General features: G+C 42.9%; 1 protein-coding gene across 3 annotated transcripts in view; it reads left to right on the top strand.

The window, feature by feature from the left end:
- The window catches only part of ARHGAP18 (Rho GTPase activating protein 18), a 94,423-nt gene that overhangs the window by 36,528 nt on the left and 35,921 nt on the right, over window positions 1-21,974 (top strand). For all 3 annotated transcript variants that reach the window (XM_045011278.1, XM_045011277.1, XM_045011279.1), the window contains 5 exons: window positions 6,477-6,676; window positions 8,728-8,963; window positions 11,537-11,612; window positions 19,122-19,291; window positions 21,769-21,934. In XM_045011278.1, coding sequence (XP_044867213.1) covers window positions 6,477-6,676; window positions 8,728-8,963; window positions 11,537-11,612; window positions 19,122-19,291; window positions 21,769-21,934 — 848 coding nt within the window. The remainder of the gene's footprint in view (window positions 1-6,476; window positions 6,677-8,727; window positions 8,964-11,536; window positions 11,613-19,121; window positions 19,292-21,768; window positions 21,935-21,974) is intronic.

Below are 21,974 nucleotides of genomic sequence, written 5' to 3'. Positions count from 1 at the left end.
CAGCGCCCCCGGGCGGCCAGGAGGAGGAATTACAGGCTTCCCAGGCAGAGCCCATCAAAGCTTCCCTCGCAGGGAAGCTAGTTAACAAGCGGTTCTAAAACCGCTTCTAAATTTAACAACAGGTTCGCGCGAACCAGTGCGAATCGGCTCCAGCTCACCCCTGCACATATGGTATAAAAGAAATCATGAATTGGACACACATACATGTAGGACTTCTAAAGTTGTTCCGAAACCCTTGTATAACCCATTTCATCTGTATTTCCTTCCTGGAATTGTGTATCAGTTTGTTGGCTGATTAGTGTATTCAACTGGCAGGAAGAATTACCTGTAACTTGAATGACATAGTAGTGAACTTTGCACCCATAGGATGAAATCTTTGCTGAAGTCAATAGGAGTTTTGCCATTGGCTTTATGGGGCCAGGATTTCACTCTTACTATTTAAGCAAATCTGGAGGTAGCAGCTCACTAAATGTTACATTTTATTCAGCAGTTTTCCCTTCTCTACCACTTAAAATGTAAAAGATTTCTGCACTTTCCAAAAACTGTTAATTATAGTTCTGAACAATTGTTTACTGGACTGTACCAAAATCTAGGACTGTACTATCAAACTATATTGGAAGAGTGAGTTTAAAAGTAGTGAAGAAGCAAGCTAGAAAGAGACAAGAAACAAAAGCTAAATACATTTCTTAGACTCATCATGAGGGCTACTTTAGCAAACTATAGTGGTGTTAACTTCCCCTGTCCCCACGAAAACCACGCACACTATCATTAAGGTTATAGAAATTGTGCATAGCTTTAAACAATAAAGGAAGCAGGAGGGCAAAGGAAAAGCATGTGGATGAATGGCAAGACACAAAAAGTTTATTCAAGCAAAAAATGAACCCTTCAAAAATTCTTTACCACAGATAGTGGTACTAAGGAAGATAGCTATCCCAAAGCTTGTTGTTGAAGGTAATAAAGAAGAGGCACTGTCAGGGATTGAGAAGTTAAAGGGGACATACTATCCTAGAACAAACTGATAATTCAGTGGGAGCAAGATCAAACCCTTAAAATCCAGTATCAGTGGAGCCAGGTGGTATCAATCCAGGAGTACTGAAAGAATTAGAGACTGGTTGAGCTGTTAAAAAAAAAAAAAACTATTAAGAAAGCAGTCATCCAGTGAGAGGCAAACTTTTTTGTTTTGATTAGAAAAACTTGTGAATAGATGGAAAACAGGGAACGAATATATTGTCAATTTTCAGTATGGAAAGAGGTTAATGGCAGGGTTTCCCAAGGAATCGTAGTAAGACTGTATTATTTAACATGTATTACTTATCTGGAAAATGAGGACAAGAGGACAACAGCAGTGGTAAATTTTGCAGATGAAATTATTTAGGTCACCCATAGAGAAGCCTGCAAAGAACTTAAGAGGGACCTAACAAAGCTAGCTGAGTGAAAATTATGAACATTATAATGGCAGATGAAATTCAATATAGACAGTCCAGAACAGAATCAGGGGGAAATTTCTATCTACTGTATCAAGTCCTCAACTTTCCACAAACCCTTTGAGATATCCCATTCAAGTACTGACCCAGCCTGTTCCTATTTTATCTTTGAAGATCTGTCTTCATTACAGCATAAAGTGATTTGGCTGTTACATTCATTCTGAATGTCTTAGTTGGAAATATCTGGATATTTCTCCCATTAAGGCAATAAAAAAAAAGCAGTTATGCTTTTGATTTTTTTTTTAAATTTAAATTTACATATGGGAGATAAAGTTCATACTCATCTTTTAATGCAATCAGAAAGCAGAGATTTACATATCCAGATGCTATCTAGCTGGTTCATTAGAGGCAAACAATACTTCCCACTGAACTCAGCTGCAGCCAGTCAGAATGAACACATTACTCATATAATTCACTAAGCAAACTTCATGTTTTGAGGAGCTAAACAACAGAAATGTAGTGATTTGTAGCAGTTATTTTCAGCCAGTCTTTAAGCCAAAAATTTATTTTTATATAACAGCAGACATTTTACTACTTGAACGTTTTTATGGAGAAACAGATGTTGCGTTGTGACAGAGAAACCCAGTCTTCAAAATGAGCAGCGTGTCTTGTATAACCCTCTCCCCCCATGACACACTGAAGCTTTGTCAGAATTTATAAAATAACTTGATTCTGTCCATTTTAGGGCTTGTCAACACTGCAGATTACTGTGCAGCAAGCCAGGGTGTGAATCTGCAGCGCACCAGGTTGCTGTGCAGCAAAGTCCACGTGGACACTGTTATCGCTCACAGGAAGTCCCAGAGTGTGGCTTGGCACTACTTGAAAATGTCCACATATGATGTTACTGTGTGGCAAGCTGGTGTTTGGCAAGCCCATAGTTTCTAAGCACCTCACAATCTTTAATGTGTTTATCCTCAACGCTGAGGTAGGAAAGTACTGTTATCTCCATTTTACAGGCAGATAACTGGGGCACAGAGAGACAGTGGGCTCATCCTCACTGCAGTGTTAGCTCAAATTATCTACACTGGTTAACGCCTCTTGAGTTAGGCTAGTTCGAGTGTGAGTAACCACGCTGCAAAACGCCACTTGGGCTGCCCGCAGTAATTGGAATAGCGGCATAGAGTAGCGAAGTCCCCACTTCATTACTAGTTCCAGCATCAGCAGCACTCGCAGTTTAACCCACATCCACTGATGGGCCAGTTCGCTCACAGTTTAAAAAGCCATTTAACTTGAGCTAGTGATTTGTGTGTGCAGAGGACAGTCTGGTTAGGGGCAACATTCAAGTTATGCCACAAGCTAACACTGCAAGGTCACACTAAGTCTGTGGCAGAGCAGAGGCTTGAGCCCAGATCTCCAAAGTCCTAGACTAGCGCACTAACTACCAGTCCATCTTTCCTCTGTCATTGGTCGCTCAGGGTCCAGTTCAAAGGAAGCACTAGGTTTACAGAAATAACTGTTCAGTATGGCAGACAACTAACTGAAGTTTCCAGATCACAGGCCCTGGTTCTAATGGAGTATTTCAATCACCCTGACATCTTCTGGGAAAGCAATACAGCAATGCACAGACAACCCAGGAAGTTTTTGGAGAGTGTTGGGGACAACTTCCTGGTGCAAGTGCTGGAGGAACCAACTAGGGGCCATGTCCCCCTCTTGATCTGCTGCTTACAAACAGGGAAGAATTGGAAGGGGAAGTAGAAGTGGGTGGCAACCTAGGCAGCAGTGACCATGAGATGGTTGAGTTCAGGATCCTCACAAAAGGAAGAAAGGAGAGTAGCAAAATATGGACCCTGGATTTCAGAAAAGCAGACTTAGATTCCCTTTGGGAACTGATGGGCAGGATCCCCTGGGAGGTTAATATGAGGGAGAAAGGAGTCCAGGAAAGCTGGCTGTATTTTAAAGAAGCCTTATTGAGGGCACAGGAACAAACCATCCCAATGTGCAGAAAGAATAGCAAATATGGCACGCGACCAGCTTGGCTTAACAGTGAAAACTTCAGTGAGCTTAAACTTAAAAAGGAAGCTTAAAATAAGTGGAAATTTGGATAGATGACAAGGGAGGAGTATAAAAATATTGCTAGAGCATGCAGGGGTGTAATCAGGAAGGGCAAGGCACAACTGGAGTTGCAGCTAGCAAGAGATGTGAAGGGTAACAAGAAAGGTTTCTACAGCTATGTTAGCAACAAGAAGATGGTCAGGGAAAGTGTGGGACCTTTACTGATTGGGGGAGGCAATCTACTGACAGGTGATGTGGAAAAAGCTGAAGTACTCAATGCTTTTTTTTGCCTCTGTCTTCACAGACAAGGTCAGCTCCCACACTGCTGCACTGGGCAACACAGTATGGGGAGGTGGTGAGCAGCCCTCAGTGGGGAAAGAACAGGTTAAGGACTATTTAGAAAAGCTGGACATGCACAAATCTATAGGTCCAGATCTAATGCATCCAAGGTTGCTGAGGGAGTTGGCTGATGTGATTGCAGAGCGATTGGCCATTATCTTTGAAAATTCATGGCAATCAGGGGAGGTCCCGGATGATTGGAAAAAGGCAAATATAGTGTCCATATTTAAATAAGGGAAGAAAGAGAACCTGGGGAACTACAGACTGGTCAGCCTCACTTTAGTCCCCAGCAAAATCATGGAGCAGGTCCTCAAGGAAACCACCTTCTTCTCCTCCATGTGCTTCAAAATGATCAGGATTCACCAAGGGCAAGTCGTGGTGACCAACCTGATGGCCTTCTATGATGAGATAACTCGCTCTGTGGATATGGGGAAAGCGGTAGATGTGATACATCTTGACTTTAGCAAAGCTTTTGATAAGGTCTCTCACAGTATTCTTGCCAGCAAGTTAAAGAAGTATGGATTGGATGAATGGACTATAAGGTGGATTAAAAGCTGGCTAGAGCATCAGGCTCAATGGGTAGTGATCAACGGTTCCATGTCTAGTTGGCAGCCGGTATCAAGCAGTATCATGGGGCTGGTTTTGTTCAACATCTTTATTAATGGTCTGGATGATGGGATGGATTGCACCCTCAGCAAGTTTGCAGATGACACTAAGCTGCGGGGAGAGGTTGATACGCTAGACCCAGGGGTAGGCAACCTATGGCACGCGCGCCGAAGGCAGCACATGGGCTGATTTTCAGTGGCACTCACACTGCCCGGGTCCTGGCCGCCCATCCGGGGGGCTCTGCATTTTAATTTAATTTTAAATGAAGCTTCTTAAACAGTTTAAAAACCTTATTTACTTTACATACAACAATAGTTTAGTTATATATTATAGACTTATTGAAAGAGACTTTCTAAAAATGTTAACATGTATTACTGGCACGCGAAACCTTAAATCAGAGTCAATAAATGAAGACTCGGCACACCACTTCTGAAAGGTTGTCGACCCCTGCGCTAGAGGGTAGGGATAGGGTCCAGAGTGACCTAGATGAATTGGAAGATTGGGCCAAAAGAAATCTGATGAGGTTCGACAACAACAAGTGCAGAGTCCTGCACTTAGGAAGGAAGAATCCCATGCACGGCTACAGGCTGGGGACCGACTAGCTAAGCAGCAGTTCTGCAGAAAAGGACCTGGGGATTACAGTGGATGAGAAGCTGGATATGAGTCAGTAGTGTGCCCTTGTTGCCAAGAAGGCCAATGGCATATTGGGCTGTATTAGTAAGAGCATTGCCAGCAGATCGAGGGAAGTGATTATCCCCCTCTATTCGGCCCTGGGGAGGCCACATCTGGAGTATTGTGTCCAGTTTTGGTCCCCACACTACAGAAGGGATATGGACAAATTGGAGAGAGTCCAGCAGAGGGCAATGAAAATGATTAGGGGGCTGGGGCACATGACTTATGAGGAGAGGCTGAGGGAACTGGGGTTATTTAGTCTGCAGAAGAGAAGAGTGAGGGGGGATTTGATAGTAGACTTCAACTACCTGAAGGGGTTTCCAAAGAGGATGGATCTCGGCTGTTCTCAGTGATGACAGATGACAGAACAAGAAGCATTGGTCTTAAGTTGCAGTGGGGGAGGTCTAGGTTGGATTTTAGGAAACACTATTTCACTAGGAGGGTGGTGAAGTACTGGAATGGGTTACCTAGGGAGGTGGTGGAATCTCCATCCTTAGAGGTTTTTAAGGCCTGGCTTGACAAAGCCCTGGCTGGGATGATTTAGTTTGTGGTGGTCCTGTTTGAGCAGGGGATTGGACAAGCTGACCCCCTGAGGTCTCTTCCAACCCTAATATTCTATGATTAGCATGTTACTTGGATGGAAAAACCTGGCTTAGTATACATTGTAAGTAACAAAATTGATGTTGAAATTTATGAATAATCTAAAACATGTATTAATGTGAAAACTCCCCTTCCTCTCAGCCAGAACAGTTGTATTAGGCCATGAACCTTGCCTCTTCTGAATGTTATTGAGGACAAGTAATCAATATCTTCATCAGGAGGAGCTGCATCGGTAATGCCTTATCCACAATTTGAATACCAAGCACTTCCTCATTTAATTATCAAGCAGCTTGTTTTTCAACATAAATCACCCTTGGAAATTTGCTCATATTTTAGAAGTTTATCTTTATATGCAGACACTCATGGACAGAGATGTAATTCATAGTGGAGCTGGAGAAGAAATGATTGCTAGTTACTGGGAAAACATCTCCTGTTATTTAACATCAGTGGAGCTAAATTTGGGATATTGTTAAAACTAGTGAAACTTTTAATAAAACTCAGATTAATTTCAGAGAACTTGGGATCCATTCTGTTCTCCCTTCCCCCCAGTACTTGGCCTCCATGAAAATGCTCTGGTGGGCTTCCAGATTTAGAAGATGTGCATAGTGGAGATGTTAATTTAAAACATACCAGACAAAGTGTAATTAGTGTCTTGTTGTTCATTTCAGTGTTAAGTTTGCTTTTATATCTTTGTCAGTTAATACTGACTGTCTGTTCTGATATCGCTATATCTTGCACTCTGAATTATTTACTGAAGATTAATTTGTTTGTGTATTCTTATAGCCGCAGATCTGGCCAGTATACAATGAACCATGACAACTCTAAGAAGTCCACAGAGAGGCCACAAATTGACCGCTCAAGTTCCCAGGATTCCTTGGATGAGTTGTCTATGGATGACTATTGGAAAGAACTTGAGAACATCCATGAAACCAGCAAAAATAATCATAGAGAGCAAGAAGTGGTTGTGGTGAAAGAGCCTGATGGTAACATTTTGATGAACGATTATTTTAGTGGCCACTGATTTTGAGACACCTTAGGATTTATTTTCAGAGGTGCTGAGGATCCAACAACTCCAAATGAGTCAATAGGAGGTACCCAGCACTTCTACAAACCAGGCCTTGGGTGCCTTAAATGGACACCCAAAAAATGAGGTACCCAAAATTAGTGCCTGCTTTAAAAAAAAAAATCTGTCCTTAAAGAGAGTTATGCCAGAAGAGATAAAATACCAGTTTTATTTTCCTTAAAAGGTATTTCCAGATGTTCTTTATTTTCAGATTATACTAGTTTAAACTTTATAGACAGATTTATATTCTTGTATTTTAAGAAGAAAAGGATTTGTTAATACAATTCGTAATTACAATAGGTAAGATAAAATTGCATAATGGGCATACAATCTCATGCTTCAGAACAGAAGCCAACCACTGACTGCCTGGGTTTAAGAAGCAACAACTGCTACAGTTGTGACATGGTATAATCTATGATGGGGGTTTTAGACCTTCCTGTGAAAAATCAGGTACAAGTTCCTGTCGGAGACAGGATTATGGATGAGGTGGACTGATCCAATATGGCAACCGACGACTTTTCCAATAAAGATCCAAAGCCCTGAATACCAGAATGTAAAAGTAATGTAAATGTAAAGTAAGGATTTATTTTCAACAATATGGTGTGTGCTTCCCCCGAAGATATAAAATTGTTAGGAAACCCCCCCACACAATTCTGAAAATGGTAAATTAAAGTTTTGGGGTGGGATTTTCATAGATGATCAGTGAGTTAAGATCACAAGTCTCATAGACTTTCAGGGAGCCTTGTGTTCATACTAGCTCCCGTAGGCACTTTCCCCTGAGTTTTGTCAGAGTAAGAAGTTCAGGCAATGGCCCCAGTGCAGTAACAAATGCTTAATACGGACTCTGCTGCTGTTCAGTAAGAGCTCTACTCTTTCACTTGTCCATGAATACAAAGATGCTCACTGGGGTTTAAGAGAAACTAGGCTACAATGAATAACCATATTGAAGAGTATGTGCCAGATTCATATCTCAGATAAACTGATGTCAATCCAGGGCTACTCCATTGACTTAACTGACATGAGACTCCAGCTCTATATACTTAATGACCATTAAAAACTTGAGGGCAACATCAAAGGTCAGTACAATCCACTCCACATCAGTACAGGGTTTGGTAGCAATTTTTAATCAAGCACCATTATGTAAACATTTGTTTGAAGCGTACAAGTTATATTACACTCTTGGTCAATTGCAATAATTAACAGATGCCTTCTGCCTTAAGATACATTATCAGCTAGAAACAACAAAGCAATGATCATCTTACTGGATATCAGTACTGATGAGAGATGGCATCAGTAGAGATAATTAAAAATTGCATTAAAATCGCCTATTAGATTGAATCACCCCTGATCAAATTGAACTAGATCACACTAGTGAAAAGCTATAGGAATTAATGTACTAAAAAAACAAGGCAAACAAATTTAAGTTAATGGTATAAAAAGATTGAGCACTGAACTATAAATAAAGCGGTGCTGGTTAAAGGCTTTCAAGCTTCCTCCCACCCCCCTCCACTGGAATAGGGACAGCTGTCAGATAAACAGATCTGTACTGCTTAGTTAGAAGTTGAAACAGTGAAGCGCAGTAAGGGTCATGTTTGTAAATGCTTATGAAGGATTAATTCATAAAATTAATAAGCATGTTATGAGATAGATGGTTATAAGCACCTCAGCTTAAGGTGCTATAGACTGTTATAGATCACCTGTTGACTTGGCAGACTATCACAATCTACAGTAAAATATTTTTTTTTAAAAAGGTTAATCACCTATTAACTGTTTAGACACCATAAGCATCCCCTTAATAGAATGTGTGACCATGCTAAGAATTGCACTCCACTTGCAGATCCTCCTGGACCTTTTCCTGTAGGTTCACACAGACTACACTGTGTGACTTTAACCCATTGTGCTCAGCTACAGAGCTCAGACCCAAAATCTAGCATTCATGTCCTTTGATTTTTCTCTTCTCTCCTGGCACAGAGGGAGAGTTGGAAGAAGAGTGGTTAAAGGAAGCTGGGCTGTCAAACCTTTTTAGTGAGAGCACAGGAGAGTCCCTAGACAGCATGGTGTTTCTGTCCACATTGACACGAACTCAGACAGCAGCAGTACAGAAGCGAGTGGAGACTGTCTCACAAACCCTGAGGAAAAAAAACAAGCCGTACCAGGTTCCTGACGTCAGAGATATCTTCAGGCAACAAAGTGATTCAAAGGAAAAAGTAAGCTCCTTAGTGTGGTTTGGCTTTGTTCTGCTCTGCTAAATCACTGGCTGGCCTTTTCAGAAGGGTTCAGTACTGGCCTAACTCTGCTCCCTAAAGTCAATAGTAAAACTCCCATTGACTTCAGTGGCAGCAAGGTTAGGCCAATGCTGAATACTTTTAGCACATAGAGTGGAGTTTTCAAAAGAAAATATTAAACATAAAAAGGAAGAGCTATTCTTCCCTACACAGGAGTAAGCCACACATGGGAGAAGAAACTTGGATTCAGTTTAGGGAGTTGCCTGGTAATTTTTCTGTTGAGAGGGTTGGGGTTTGACCTCTTCTCCCCTCCAGCCCGCCAAAGCAGCAGCTAGGCCTTCAGCTGGGAGAAGACACTGATCTGATGGTGGCGCAAGGCCATCCACATGGAGGCCTGGTTCCTTGACATTTGCTTTGTGGCCACTTGCCCTCATTTTTGTTCCTGAGCATTATACTTCAAGTGGTGGCAGCGAGGTGGAGAAACCAAGACCGGTTGATTTCCCCCCCCACATTTGACCCATCCCTTCTAACACCGTGGAACTAAAATTCTCCAGAGGAAGTTTGTAAGATACATGCTGCAGAGACAGAACTTCCCCTTCACCAAGATCAAGCTCCCCTCTGCATATGGATGGAGAGGGGAATATGGGACTTGGGACAGTTAATTCCGCAAAACATTCTGGGGCCCAATTTTGTATGAAACAGGTTATACCAAAAAGTGAAGTTGTGTTAATATGTTATACATTGTTATACTGTTACATCGCAGAGGTGGGATCAAATGCAGTTTAGAGCAGTGTCATTTCACTCTTAACTGTGTTAATTCAGCATGAAAAAGGACATTTAAGTTCTTGTATTCAAGCCATAAATTATGCAGCACAAACAAGTACCTGTAATCCTGCAGCATGTACCAAAGAGAAGGGTCTAAATTAAAAAAAACAAAAAACAAAAAAAAATCTTCCTACCACTGTCCCTTCTATGCCACAAAACACGAGTGAAGCCACTCTGCTGCTGATACTCCAACCTAATACAGCTTCTGCTTATCTTTTGTATCCCTCCTCTACCAACGGTAAAGAGGTAGGACAGGGAAAAAGCTATAGAGTCATGGATCCTTCCATGACATCCTTCCCTGCCATGTCCTCAAAGAGCAGCTGTGTGACTTCACTGAGGGTCCTCTGGAGCTATGCTCTTTATGCACTGGGACTGCATATACCCTTCAATAGCCCCCCTACCTCCTGCTCCGCCCCACCCCAGCACTGTGGAACAGCAGTAGTTCTGGCGCTCTCTGCACCCACAGAGGTAGGAGTAGGATTTGCCTTTCAGGATCTTGGATTTTAAAACAAAATGAACCTGACTTGCTTTTTTACCAAAGTTTTGCAGTTCACTCTTCTCCCCAAGTCTTGGACTGTACAGCATTTATCTAAAATGCCAGGCAAGAGCCAGATCACACAGCATCTAGTAAACATTCTGGGCTGTGCAGGGAGTTAATAAAACTTTAATATGGAAATAAGAAACTGTATGGACCATGAGTATAAAGATTTCCTGGCAAATTCTGAATACTGTATCCATAATAATCTTAGACATAAACAAGCAATGGAACTTCACAAGTCTTGTTTGTTTACAAACTCAGGGCTGGATTGTAGTTGGCCCTGCAAGGCTGCTCTATGGGAGTACAAATGGCACAAGTGGCCTTTGTCCTCCCTCCCTCTTGTCCCTTTGTGGAATGGCCCAGCGATACTGTTGCTGGGAATGCAAACAGTATGCACAGCTAACATTGCTAGCCTCCCCCCACAAGGACTGGGATGACAGCAGGGCCAGAGCTGTCCTGGACCCATCAAATTACAGGAGGGAGTGCATGCTACATTCTGCACCAGGGTGACAGTGCTTCTGCTGCAGCTTGCACTTTTGGGCTGAGTCAATCAGAATTCCTCCTGGGAGCTCCCATTGAAATAATATAATAATAATACCTAATTCCTATATAGTGCTTTTCACCCGAACATCTCAAAGCACTTTACAAAGGAGGTCAGCGTTATATGCCTCTTTTACAGATAAAGAAACTGAGCCACTGTGAGGTTAAAGTGACTTGCCGAAGGTCACACAGCAGGCCAGGGGCAGAGCCAGGAATTGAACTCAGGTCTCCTGAGTCCCAGTTCTGTGCCTATATTATATATAATCTCCCCTCTACATCCGTGCTAGTGCAGACTGTGGCTTTAATTCAAATTCTAGCCTTTCCCATTCATTTTGCATATTATGGTGAAGCAGTAGTGACACCAGAACTAAGTTTGTGTCTAATTGTGTTTCTGGTTGAGGGACTTAATTTCTTATGTCCCATGTCTGATTAAGAGGCTCCTATCAAACACCCCAGTCCCACAACTGACAGTCCATGGGTGGACTGCTGCACCCCTATGGAGTCCCACTGACTTCAGAGGGGCTCTCCTGGGTTGCAAGTCTACCTACACACAAGATCAGGGCCAAAGGAGTTGCTTACATTCTGTCATTTGCTGTAATAAGCTATTGGTATTTGAGCTTAAAGATGGCTTGGTTTCTTTTTGCTTTTTTAGGTCTCTGGTGAGAGTGAGCCCTCATCTGTGACAGCAATAGAGAATAAAAATGAAGCTCAAGATGAAGTGAAAGATGGTAATGCTGAGCAGCTCCTCTGCTCTTTTTTTTTTTTTGTGTGTGTTCCATAGTGTCTTAGCTTCACAGCATACTGAAGAACAGGTCCACGTTTTCAGTAACATTTCAGAGAAAAAAAAGCCACTGGATAAACTGGATGAATGTAGCTGTGGCCCACATCTTTCCAAGTTTGTAACATTTTAAAATGCATTTATGGATGGTGTCCTTTGAAAAGTCTGGTAAATCTTGTGATGATTTTACAGCAGAACAATTTGATAAAGGTCCGCTGTAATGGCTGATTCTCAGCTCTTCATTTTTATCCCCTTGGTTGTCTCTCTTCTGCACTTTCAGCACAAGAAACAAGAGCTGTGGATAAGCTCATCAGTAAAGAGGAGAGAGCAAAAGAACTAAGAAAAATGTAAGGATTTGCTATATATTTAGGGCTCAAAGTGAGAGAAAATATCCGTGTTTGACTATATTCATGGAGAGAACAGAAAGTAGGGGGGAGTTCCCTGCCTTTAGGGGTAGGTTCTGCCCTGCCCTGTCCAGTTGAACAACAGGGTGAGGTACAGAGAGAGGGCATAAAGACCAGCCCACACAGGGACAGGGCCTAATTGCAGCCCTTTGATGAAATCTTGGCCTCCTTAAAATCAATTGCAAAACTCCCACTGATTTCAGTGAATCCGGATTTCACCCCTTGTGCTTGACAGTAGCTCTCCAGCCCCCGTAGTAAGGGGTTGTGGCTGGTTTGCATGTCTCCTGGAGCTCCTGTTGGGACTATGTAGCTGCTCACCTCTTGCAACAGTACTCTGGGCCATAAAGGTACAATGAAGTCATAGTTCCAGCCACTCAAGTCCTGAATTTGGCCTAAATACTTCTGTTATTTTTCTAGAGACTTACTCTTTCCTTAAAAAAAAACAAAAAAACAAAAAAAACCCAAACAAGTGATTGGAGAGCATCTAGATCAGGGATGGGGAAACATTTTGGCCCGAGGGCCACATTTGGGTGGGGAAATTGCATGCAGGGCCAGGGCAGGGGGTTAGGGTATGGGAGGGAGTGTGGGCAGAGGAGGGCTGCAGGGTGTTTGAGGGGGCTCAGGGAAAGGGGTTGGGGTGGAGGAGGGGGCTCAGGGGAGGGGTGCAGAGTGCGGAAGGGGGCTCAGGGCAGGGGTTGGGGTGCAGGAGGGATGTGGGGTACAGCAGGGGGCTCAGGGCAGAGGTTTGGGGTGCAGGAGGGGTGCAGGGTGAGGCAGGGGGCTCAGGGCAGGGAGTTGGGGTGTAGGAGAGGTGCAGGGTGCAGCCCGGCGCCGCTTACCTGGAGCGGCTCTGGGGGCGGCGTGCACGGAGGCCAGGGCAGGTTCCCTGTCTGCCTGCCCTGACCCCGTGCCACTCCCGGAAGTGGCCAGCACCATGTCCCTGTGGCCCCTGGGGTTGGGGAGGCAGAGGGCGCCTCATGCTGCACTTGCCTGTGGGTACCTCCCCCAAAGCTCCCATTGGCCGCGGAAGGTTCTTTGCACCTTGAAGTCTTTAAACTATGATTTGAGGACTTCAATGGCTCAGACACAGGTTTGATACAGGAGTGAGTGGGTGAGATTCTGTGGCCTGCGTTGTGCAGGAGGTCAGATTAGATGATCATAATGGTCCCTTCTGACCTTAAAGTGTATGATTCTATGAATGGGAGCTGTGGGGGGTGGTGCCTGGAGGCGAGGGCAGCACATGGAGCCCTCTGCCCCTGCCCCCAGGGGCCGCAGGGACATGGTGCTGGCTGCTTCTGGGAGCGGCGCAGGGCCCACGGTGCCACTGGGGTGGCACTCCTGTGGGCTGGATCCAAAGCCCTGATGGGCCAGATGTAGCTCGTGGGCTGTAGTTTGCCCACCCCGATCTAGATATTATGCTGGACACTTTGTAGCTGCATAGACAGGAAGACTGATTAACCACCTCAAAATTTTAGAAAGTATTTTGGAGAAATAGCTAACAGGGATAAAAACAGGAACGATGAATAACAAAACATAAACAATGTAAAAAGAGAGAGAGGGGTAGAAATGAGCCCCACACAATTCTTATGTTTCCAGAAGGATTATTAATCTTACCCTCTCCTGCTCTCAGCAAACCTTTTGCTGGTAAGAACTGTGAACAACTGGGAGAGCTGCCAAAATGCTGGGTCAGCACAAAGGAAGGAAGAGAAGCCTGGTGCTTGTGTCAATAAACTATACTAAAATTTGGGGCTGGAAAATTACCAAGCAATTATTGCAGTGTTTTATCACATCTGGTGCTTTTTTTCCAGTAGCCCCGATGAACCCTTTAAAAATGGGAAGTTGTGAAAGGCAAATTCCATATGTTAGCTCTCCCCAGCACAGATTGCGATGGGCAAGGCAAATGCAGCCTACTTACATCCTAATACATGTTTGCTTTTGCCAACATGCCAAAGTGGGCTCTGCTCATGAGATTATAACAAGAAGAAAATCAGTTCATTTTTGCAGGAAAGCCATCCAACTTGAGCTGCATTAAAAACTACTGCACCTGTTTCAGGGCTGTTCCACGATCCCTTTCTTCAAGACTAATGGTGTTATGTAAACAGTGATTGGCTTTAAAGGCAATAAATAAACATTGTCTGGGGTTTGAAAGACACCAAATACCTATGAAATCTAAATCCAGAGGCATTATTGTAAAGTTAAAATGCTTTTACCAGTTTTACTTGAAAAGTGCACTAGTATCATTTGTTATAATAGATTTTTACTGTTTTTAGAAATTTAAATCATAATGATGCCTCTGTTTTCTATGTTCCACATTTTTAAACTTGTTAATGGATGTGAAATCTATGGTTTGTTATATTCTGAAAGCGATGATTGCTCCTAGTTAGGTATCTGAAGCATCCAGAGGAGGAGGGCCAGCTTCCAGGGTAAGATGCTGAGTAAGATGCTTTTAGAAGGGTAAACCCAAAGCATAATGATCAGGCAGTTAGAAAACAGATGTTGCTAAGGGACTTTCATCTAAGACCTGGAGGGACTAGGGCTTAGTTGAAAGACACTCTGAAATTTCCAGAATTGGGGCCAGATCCTCAGCTGGCAACATTCCAATGATTTTAGTAAAACTGTGCGCATAAACAGCCTCTGGGAATATGGCCTTGGAGTGTCTCGTGCCTGATCCAACACTCACTGACAGATATCCATTGGCTTTAAAGGGAGTTAGACTGGGTCCTATGCAAGCTGGGCATGTCTTTCTCTTATGATTATGCAAATTCCCACATCCCTTGTGTACATCAGTTGACTCCTTTGCTTGACGTTTACCATCACTTAACCAAAAGAAACCTATAGGCGCTTTTCCAGCCACTGTCCCATCACTAGCTTCTGCCCTTCTTTACTGGATGACTGTTAGCCTGAGAACCTCCTGAGTATGATTGCAGCGCTAGCACATGGGTAGATATGATACATGGATGTAACCTATATAGGTCAAAACCAACTCCAGTTGGAAACTAATATGCAGACAACACAGACTGTGGACCAGTGGCATAGTGTGCTCCATATGGGCCCATTCATGGTCGCCTTGCAAGCCCACTGTGTTGGCTGTGTCAGCACAAAGGGGCTACAAAGCAGCCCCCCCCCGGGTATATTCCCAGGTGAAGAATGCCCCTTCCCCCCCGCTCCACAGGTGCTCCTGGGGCAGGAGGTGTTTCAGGGCAGGCAAGAGGTGGGGCAAGCCACCTCCCTCAGGCTCTGCACCAGCCCAAGCCTCAGGGTAAGGGGGGATTCAGCCCTCTGTGACACATGTCCACTGTGAGACACTTGAGGCCAGCAGCATTTATAAACTCTTCCTGGCTGGCCCCAGGAATGTGGATGTCAGTCAGGAAAGAATGAGGCATGGTTGGGAGTGGGAGAGAATTGTTCTCTTTAAATGGAGAATGCCCCACGTATCTGTCCAGGAAGGAGCAAGGAGGCCCACAAAATGCCCTAGTGATTCCTAGAAGTCCCTAATCCCCCTTTCAGCACTGAGGTGGAAGAGGGGGAATGACGGAAATGTGAGAGATGTTTGTTTGCTAGTTTCAGCTTAATGCACACATTAGTACAACATTTGTTTCCCAAACTTTTCATAAATATAGTCGACTGTATTGGAGCCTGTTCTGCTCCCATAGGAGACTGTGGCCAAACTCCCATTGTCTTCAATGGAAGCAGGATCAGGCTCCAAACATTCCGTGTAGTAGTTTTCCTATTCCAAATTGAGAGAAAAATCACCCAAACCCCAAAATAAGGTCTATTTCTGCCTCAGTTACATAAGTTATTGAAGTCAGTGGCAGTAGTACCCTTGTAACTGAAGGAAGAACTGAATCTCCTTAAAGGTAATTTAAAGGAAAAAATGGAGCTGTGCCCTTATTTGCTTTTTTATGGTGTATAAATAAGGCCTGAAACATTTTTTCAAAAGTTTTTCTTCCTGCCTTTTTTTAAATGTTAGAAATAAATGACTGTGCTGCCTGAAAGACTCTCTATTTGGAGAGCTAGTGAAACAATGACAGTCTAAAACTGTCTGTTAGTTTGTGTGTATAAATTCAATGACCAATTAGCATTTTTTAGGAAGAACATGTTAACTAAAGATGAAACCACTCCACCCCTCCAATAAAAATGTGAGACCTAACAGTTACATAAGTCAGAGTACAGAGTATACATCCTCTGGGACATCCATTATGTTCTCCAGGAAAGACCAGACTTAACCTTTCTGATGTTCCCATGATTTTTTTTTTTAAACACAAGCTTTCTTTATACATCACACGGAAGCAAAATGACGATGCAGGCCCAGTTTTAAAACACACCTTTTGCCTGTCCCCTTTAATATCCAGTGTTTACTTTTTTTGTATCACACTCACATTTCTGTCATACGAAACTTTGACCACAACTGGCAAATTGACAGCACAGCAAATCTACTTCCTCTTACAGCTGTTTCCTAGTTAATAAACACAAAGCAGTAGGATCAGGCCTGCACAAACATCAAACCCCCAAATAAGAACAGACGCATTTCCACACGTCTTTGAAGCTTGTATAGCATTACAAAGCCATCAGTACTCAAAAAACAAAAACAAAACAAAAAACAAACCCCAAACTTCCATCTAAACAGAGGGCTGAAACAGGAACTACTGCATTACTTTTTGCTAGCAACAGTTCTGTTCCAAGCTGATCTGGGGCAAAAGATGCATGGATCAGACAAGCCACATTAACCACAACATCCTGATAAAAATAATAATAGAGGAACAAGAACCCTATTTCCCCTTTTACTTTTTAAAAAAATCAGTTTAAATGTATTAAACACTGGGGCCAAATATATCTGGTGTAATCCAACTGAAGTCAGTAGACTTGATGCAGGGCTGAATTTGGCCCAAAAAGTGTTGTGATTCTAAGACATTTTATATCGCTTTTCTGAAATCAGCAGCTCCAATTTCAGCTTCAGCTTGAGCGTTCACATCTGCTCAGTGAAGCCTTTGAGGTTCTAACATAGTTCAGGCTGAAGCTACTCAGAAGAGAGAAACTGGTCGTATATGTATATTTTACAATTCTTTTATTCTACTTCTCATAGCTTTACACTCAGTTGTGAGTAGAATAAAAGCATACTGCCCCCAATTAAAACCGTTCCTCTCTTTGGAGCTGCTTCAGTCTCTGCTGAATGGACCTTAAAGGCCTACCGCGTGCTAGACATTATGGCTTACTCTGAAACTGATGCTGCTGGTTTCACAACGCTGAAGATCTTAAGGCCAGCCCTTCAGGGTAAAGAATTCCAAGGGTATGGCCCTGGCTGGGGCAGTTTGCATGGGATGGTCTCAACTCCAAGCACTCCACAAATAGTTTTACTTTAAATATAGACTTTTCAAACCAGTGTGGGCCAACTTTTTTAAATAAAACAAAACTTTTTATTTTGTGACTTATTCTTTCCCACACTGTTTGGGAAACAGCAGCACTGCTTAAGCCCTTCAGTGGGCCAGGGAGAGCAGAGAATAGCTGGAGTGCAGCAGCGTTTCAGTTGCACTTTCTCCCTTACCCAGACTATCCCAACCATAGCCCTTACACTAGGGTCAGTGAGAGTGAAGTAGTATAGGGAAGTTGTTCAAGGTGAGGCTATTTCCTAGGGGCCATGGCTTACCCCTTTTGGGGTAGGGAATTCAGAGACATCTGAGAATTGGCACCCCTAAGTTTCCCACAGCGGTGAAAACAAAGCATCTATTGGGTGTTTCATTACACAACAGCTAGTCTGTACAAACACATGCTCTTATTATGTTTTTCCTCATCCTTCCATCCCACTTCCCATTCCATTATTTTTCACACTCACTTGCAGCATCTTGTCTTTAAACAGATTGTGAGCTTGTGGGGGCAGGGACCAGAGGGTGACATCCTGGCCCTATTGAAGTCACTGAGAATTTTGCCTTTGATGTCAGTGGAGCCAGAGTGTCTTCCAGTGTGCTTGTACAGAACCTCTCACAATGGGACCAAAATCCTGATGGGGAGCTTTGTGGGGATACCAGGTTACAAATAACAACGATGGTGGTGGTGGTGGTGAAGATGTCAGAATGTTCACCCAGTCAGAGCCTTTGACTGATTGAGTTCTCTTTGGTACTTTGTGATAAGATAAATTGTTTTGTGTATTGACTGGAATTTTTCTTTTACAGAATAGAATATTTAAAATTATTTTTTCCCCTGAAAACACTTTGCACCCTTCTTTTGTTGCCTGATACTAGTGACCCATTGGTAATGAAAAACATCTGGTAATTACCTATAAAAGCAGGCTGTTTCTGGATTAAATGGTAAAAGAACTGCCTCTATTTGAAAAACAAAACAAAAAATAATTGTTATCCTAAATCATTTGTTCAGTGCTCAGTTCCTTCTTGAGGGCAACAAGAAAAGAGAAGTGGTGCCACCATCACATGCTCCCACTCTTCTCTGCTCACCTCTTCCTCACAGAAGCGTCTCTGTAGCGGCTTTGAGAGATTCAGGCTCTACACGAGGGGAAGGGGATAAGAATGGTAGAACTCGGTCATGCTTTATTGAATGTCCACACCCACACCTGCACCCCCATCCCACACCCCAGTTTCAGACCTGCAGGACAAAGAACTGGTGTTCAGGGTTGCCCCGCGAAGCTTGGCTGCTGACGGACTTGGGTAGTTAATGGTTGCAGGGCACCAGAGGAAGAGAGGAGGATGGGAAGCAGATCTGAGGCAAGAGACTTCTGAGCAGAAGCTGCTTGGTTCTGGCAGACCCCAGGAATCTCTGGTTTATTTGGGATAGAATGCTTTGCCTTTTCCATGAAGGATAAGGAGTGGGTAAACTCTGCCCCTTGGCAGAATTATTCCATGGCAACTCCATGAGATGAAAATTCTCGGCTGACATAATTCCAGTCATTGGAGTTACTCCAGAAGAGATTTCATCCCAAGAGTTTCCACCCCCTGCACAGGATTAACCTGTCTGGAGTCCTAAACATTTACTTTCATGCAAACCAGAGGAGGAGGGAGACAATATTTGAAAGTGCTGATGACTTTTTTCCCCCCCTCTGTTTTCAGATCCGGAGTTCAGCCTTGGTATCAGTGAAAAGACCACCCTGCTTGAGGATGTGCCAGTTTCTGAAACTGATATCAATTTAGAGATTTCATTTGCAGAGCAGGCAGCCAATCTCAAAGACAGCTCAATAGGCAAAATGTGCAAAGGCAAAGAGGACGATACGCAACTTCCTGTAGGTGTTTCTCATTCATTGCGGTAGTCATTTCATAAACTTCATTGTAGCCTTTTTGACATTGTTTCTGTGATATTGGTTGGAACAGGAAGATTCAGAATGCTATAGCTTTATTTCTTTCGGGCCCCTAAAGGTCCTGCTCTCATTGGATTGGGTCCCTCCAGTGTGTGTGTTTTAGGAGAGTAGTATTCGGCCCTTAATAAATATGGAAATCTTATTCTTATGCCTACTATATGCCAGTACCTTTTCAACACTGTACCTTATCTTAAAGAAATTGAGGACTAGTAATGCTTAAAAATTAGGACTTTAGCCTGACATGGTCTGCTCAGTAATAGTTATTTTCATTGCAGTTCAGAAAACTCAGGTTATATTTATTGAGGCAGACCCTCAGCTAGACATGAATGGAATTCTGACAAGGTCCACCAGCTGAGGATCTTCCCCATTTAGTGTTGGCCCTAGTTCCTTGCTCACTACACTAATAGGGGTGAGGTACCTTGCATCACTTAATAGAGACCTCTTTTGTTGGTTAAAGAGCATTAATGGACTCTAGCAGAAGTCTCATGTGGCCACTGAGGTGAAAGGATGAGAATGAAGAATGGGTTTATCTTTACACTTGTAATAGAGATGTACAGGTTGGGGGGGGTCCCTTTTCAACAGATACATTGATCATTTCTGGATTTCACATTTTCTGTGCATAAGCATACTGCTTATGGCACCTTCTAAGATGCCCGGCACATAACACATGAGCATGTATAGGAATGAGGCATTTTAACCCTTCAGAAAAGATTTATTTTTTGTTATAACAAAGAGTCAAGGATTCGTTTCTCCCTGGTTTCACATTCCCATCTCTCAACAGCTGTGTCTTATTCTTAATAAGGCTAAATCAATACTAACAGCCTTAGAATTTCACAAACATTAGAAACATGCACTCATACACAAACTACAAATTAATAACCAGTGTAAAAAAACATAGCAATTTCTTTTGTCAAACACTGTGTGCAAACATGTCTGAGTAAACTCAATGCTTGGAATAATAATGTTTCAATTTTCTTCAAACACTCAATTTAGATAAGCACACAAACATTTCTGCCAGTAATAATTACTGAACGTTCCCTTAGTTTTAATACAATAAACCTGACACTAATGAAACACTGAGAAATGGCTTTGAAAAATGTTTGATTCACACTTCAGTAATGCAGAGAAAAATAGGAATGCAAACTGTGGCCTGGCTTATGAGACGTCTTTGACTCAATTATAGAAGAGTCACACATTATTTACACATTCAAAGGACAGTTTACTGGAGTTTTACTTATTGACTCTCTACACACCGAAGTGGCTATGGCCTTTTCCATAACCTTAGGGGTGAACAATCCTAAGGCAGCGAAACATTTCAGAAAAGGAGTGATCTGACGATTGATATGTGTGATCTGTACCGACCTTCCCTTCCTCACCCACACATATTCACATGGTCCTATATATTGATTTGAAACAAGAAGCGTATAAAGTGTGTTAATTAAATCCCAAGCAGGAAGCTGGTTACATCCACCAATCATAAATAAGGGCTGGCTCAGCAGCCATACAGAGTTTTCAACCCCAAATTCAGCTATACCTTGGAGCCAACAGAGGCTAGAGGACTATGAAGGTATCCAGGGTCCTTTCCAGCAGAAAGAATGCCACGTCTAGCTTTTGAGTAATCCTCCTGCCTGGTTCTTGGTGTGTTATACTTTAAAAGAGATGCAACCAGCCCTTGCCTGCTAGAGTTAGACTTCCTGTATCACAGGAAGCAGAAGTAAAGTCAAATAAGCTCTTATGGGCAGGGCGTATCTTTTTGTTCTGTGTTTGTACCATGCCTAGCTCAATGGGCCCTGCACCATGACTGGGGTCCAAGGTGGTATGGTAATACCACTAGTAAATAATTAGGGAGGGAACAACAGTGAGCCTCCTATTACTAATTTTTTAGGTGGCACCCAAGAATGAGTGAGGTGTAAACACACACATAAGAGGACAGGTTCCTGCCCCAAACAGTTTATCATCTGTGACCCTGATCCTACAGTCAACTGCATCTAGGCAGACTTCTGCATCTACTCAAAGCCCCAGTGAAGTTGGAACCTAAATAGACAACATAAAAAAAGGGAAAAAGGAAAGAGATACCACCCAGAAGTGCATACTGATCAAATTGTGTGTGCTAGACAGGGTTCTATCCATCAGAGATTTGCTTTTTGCAATCAGATATGGTCATTGCAGTGTATAGGTTTTGCCAGGCAAGTTTGATTATGCAACAAGCATAGGGAATTTACATGCTGCAGACAGACTGCTTTTTAAACTATGTCACTCTCCTGTGGCACCCATCTGTAGCAACGTGTTTCATTACAAAAATGGTGCCACCGCAGCAGAATGGCCTTTATACTTGTCACTTTTCTTTGTCCTTCAATGTGTTGAGATTGTTTATTTGCCATGATGCAAATCCTATGTTCTAGAATTTCAGATTGCCAAAGGACAAAACGGGTACCACAAAGATTGGTGATCTGGCCCCTCAGGACATGAAGAAAGTCTATTCCTTAGCACTGATTGAGCTAACCGCACTGTATGACTTACTCGGGACAGAATTCAAGCAACAAAAAGCCATAAAAATCAAAACAAAAGGTGAGTAGTACAGTTATAAATTCTTTAGAAACAAACGGGT

The sequence above is a fragment of the Mauremys mutica genome, chromosome 3 (assembly GCF_020497125.1).
Source record: "Mauremys mutica isolate MM-2020 ecotype Southern chromosome 3, ASM2049712v1, whole genome shotgun sequence".
Lineage (NCBI taxonomy): Eukaryota > Metazoa > Chordata > Testudines > Geoemydidae > Mauremys > Mauremys mutica.
The sequence above is the reverse complement of the archived record's forward strand: the minus strand, read 5'-3'. Positions and strand labels throughout refer to the sequence as shown.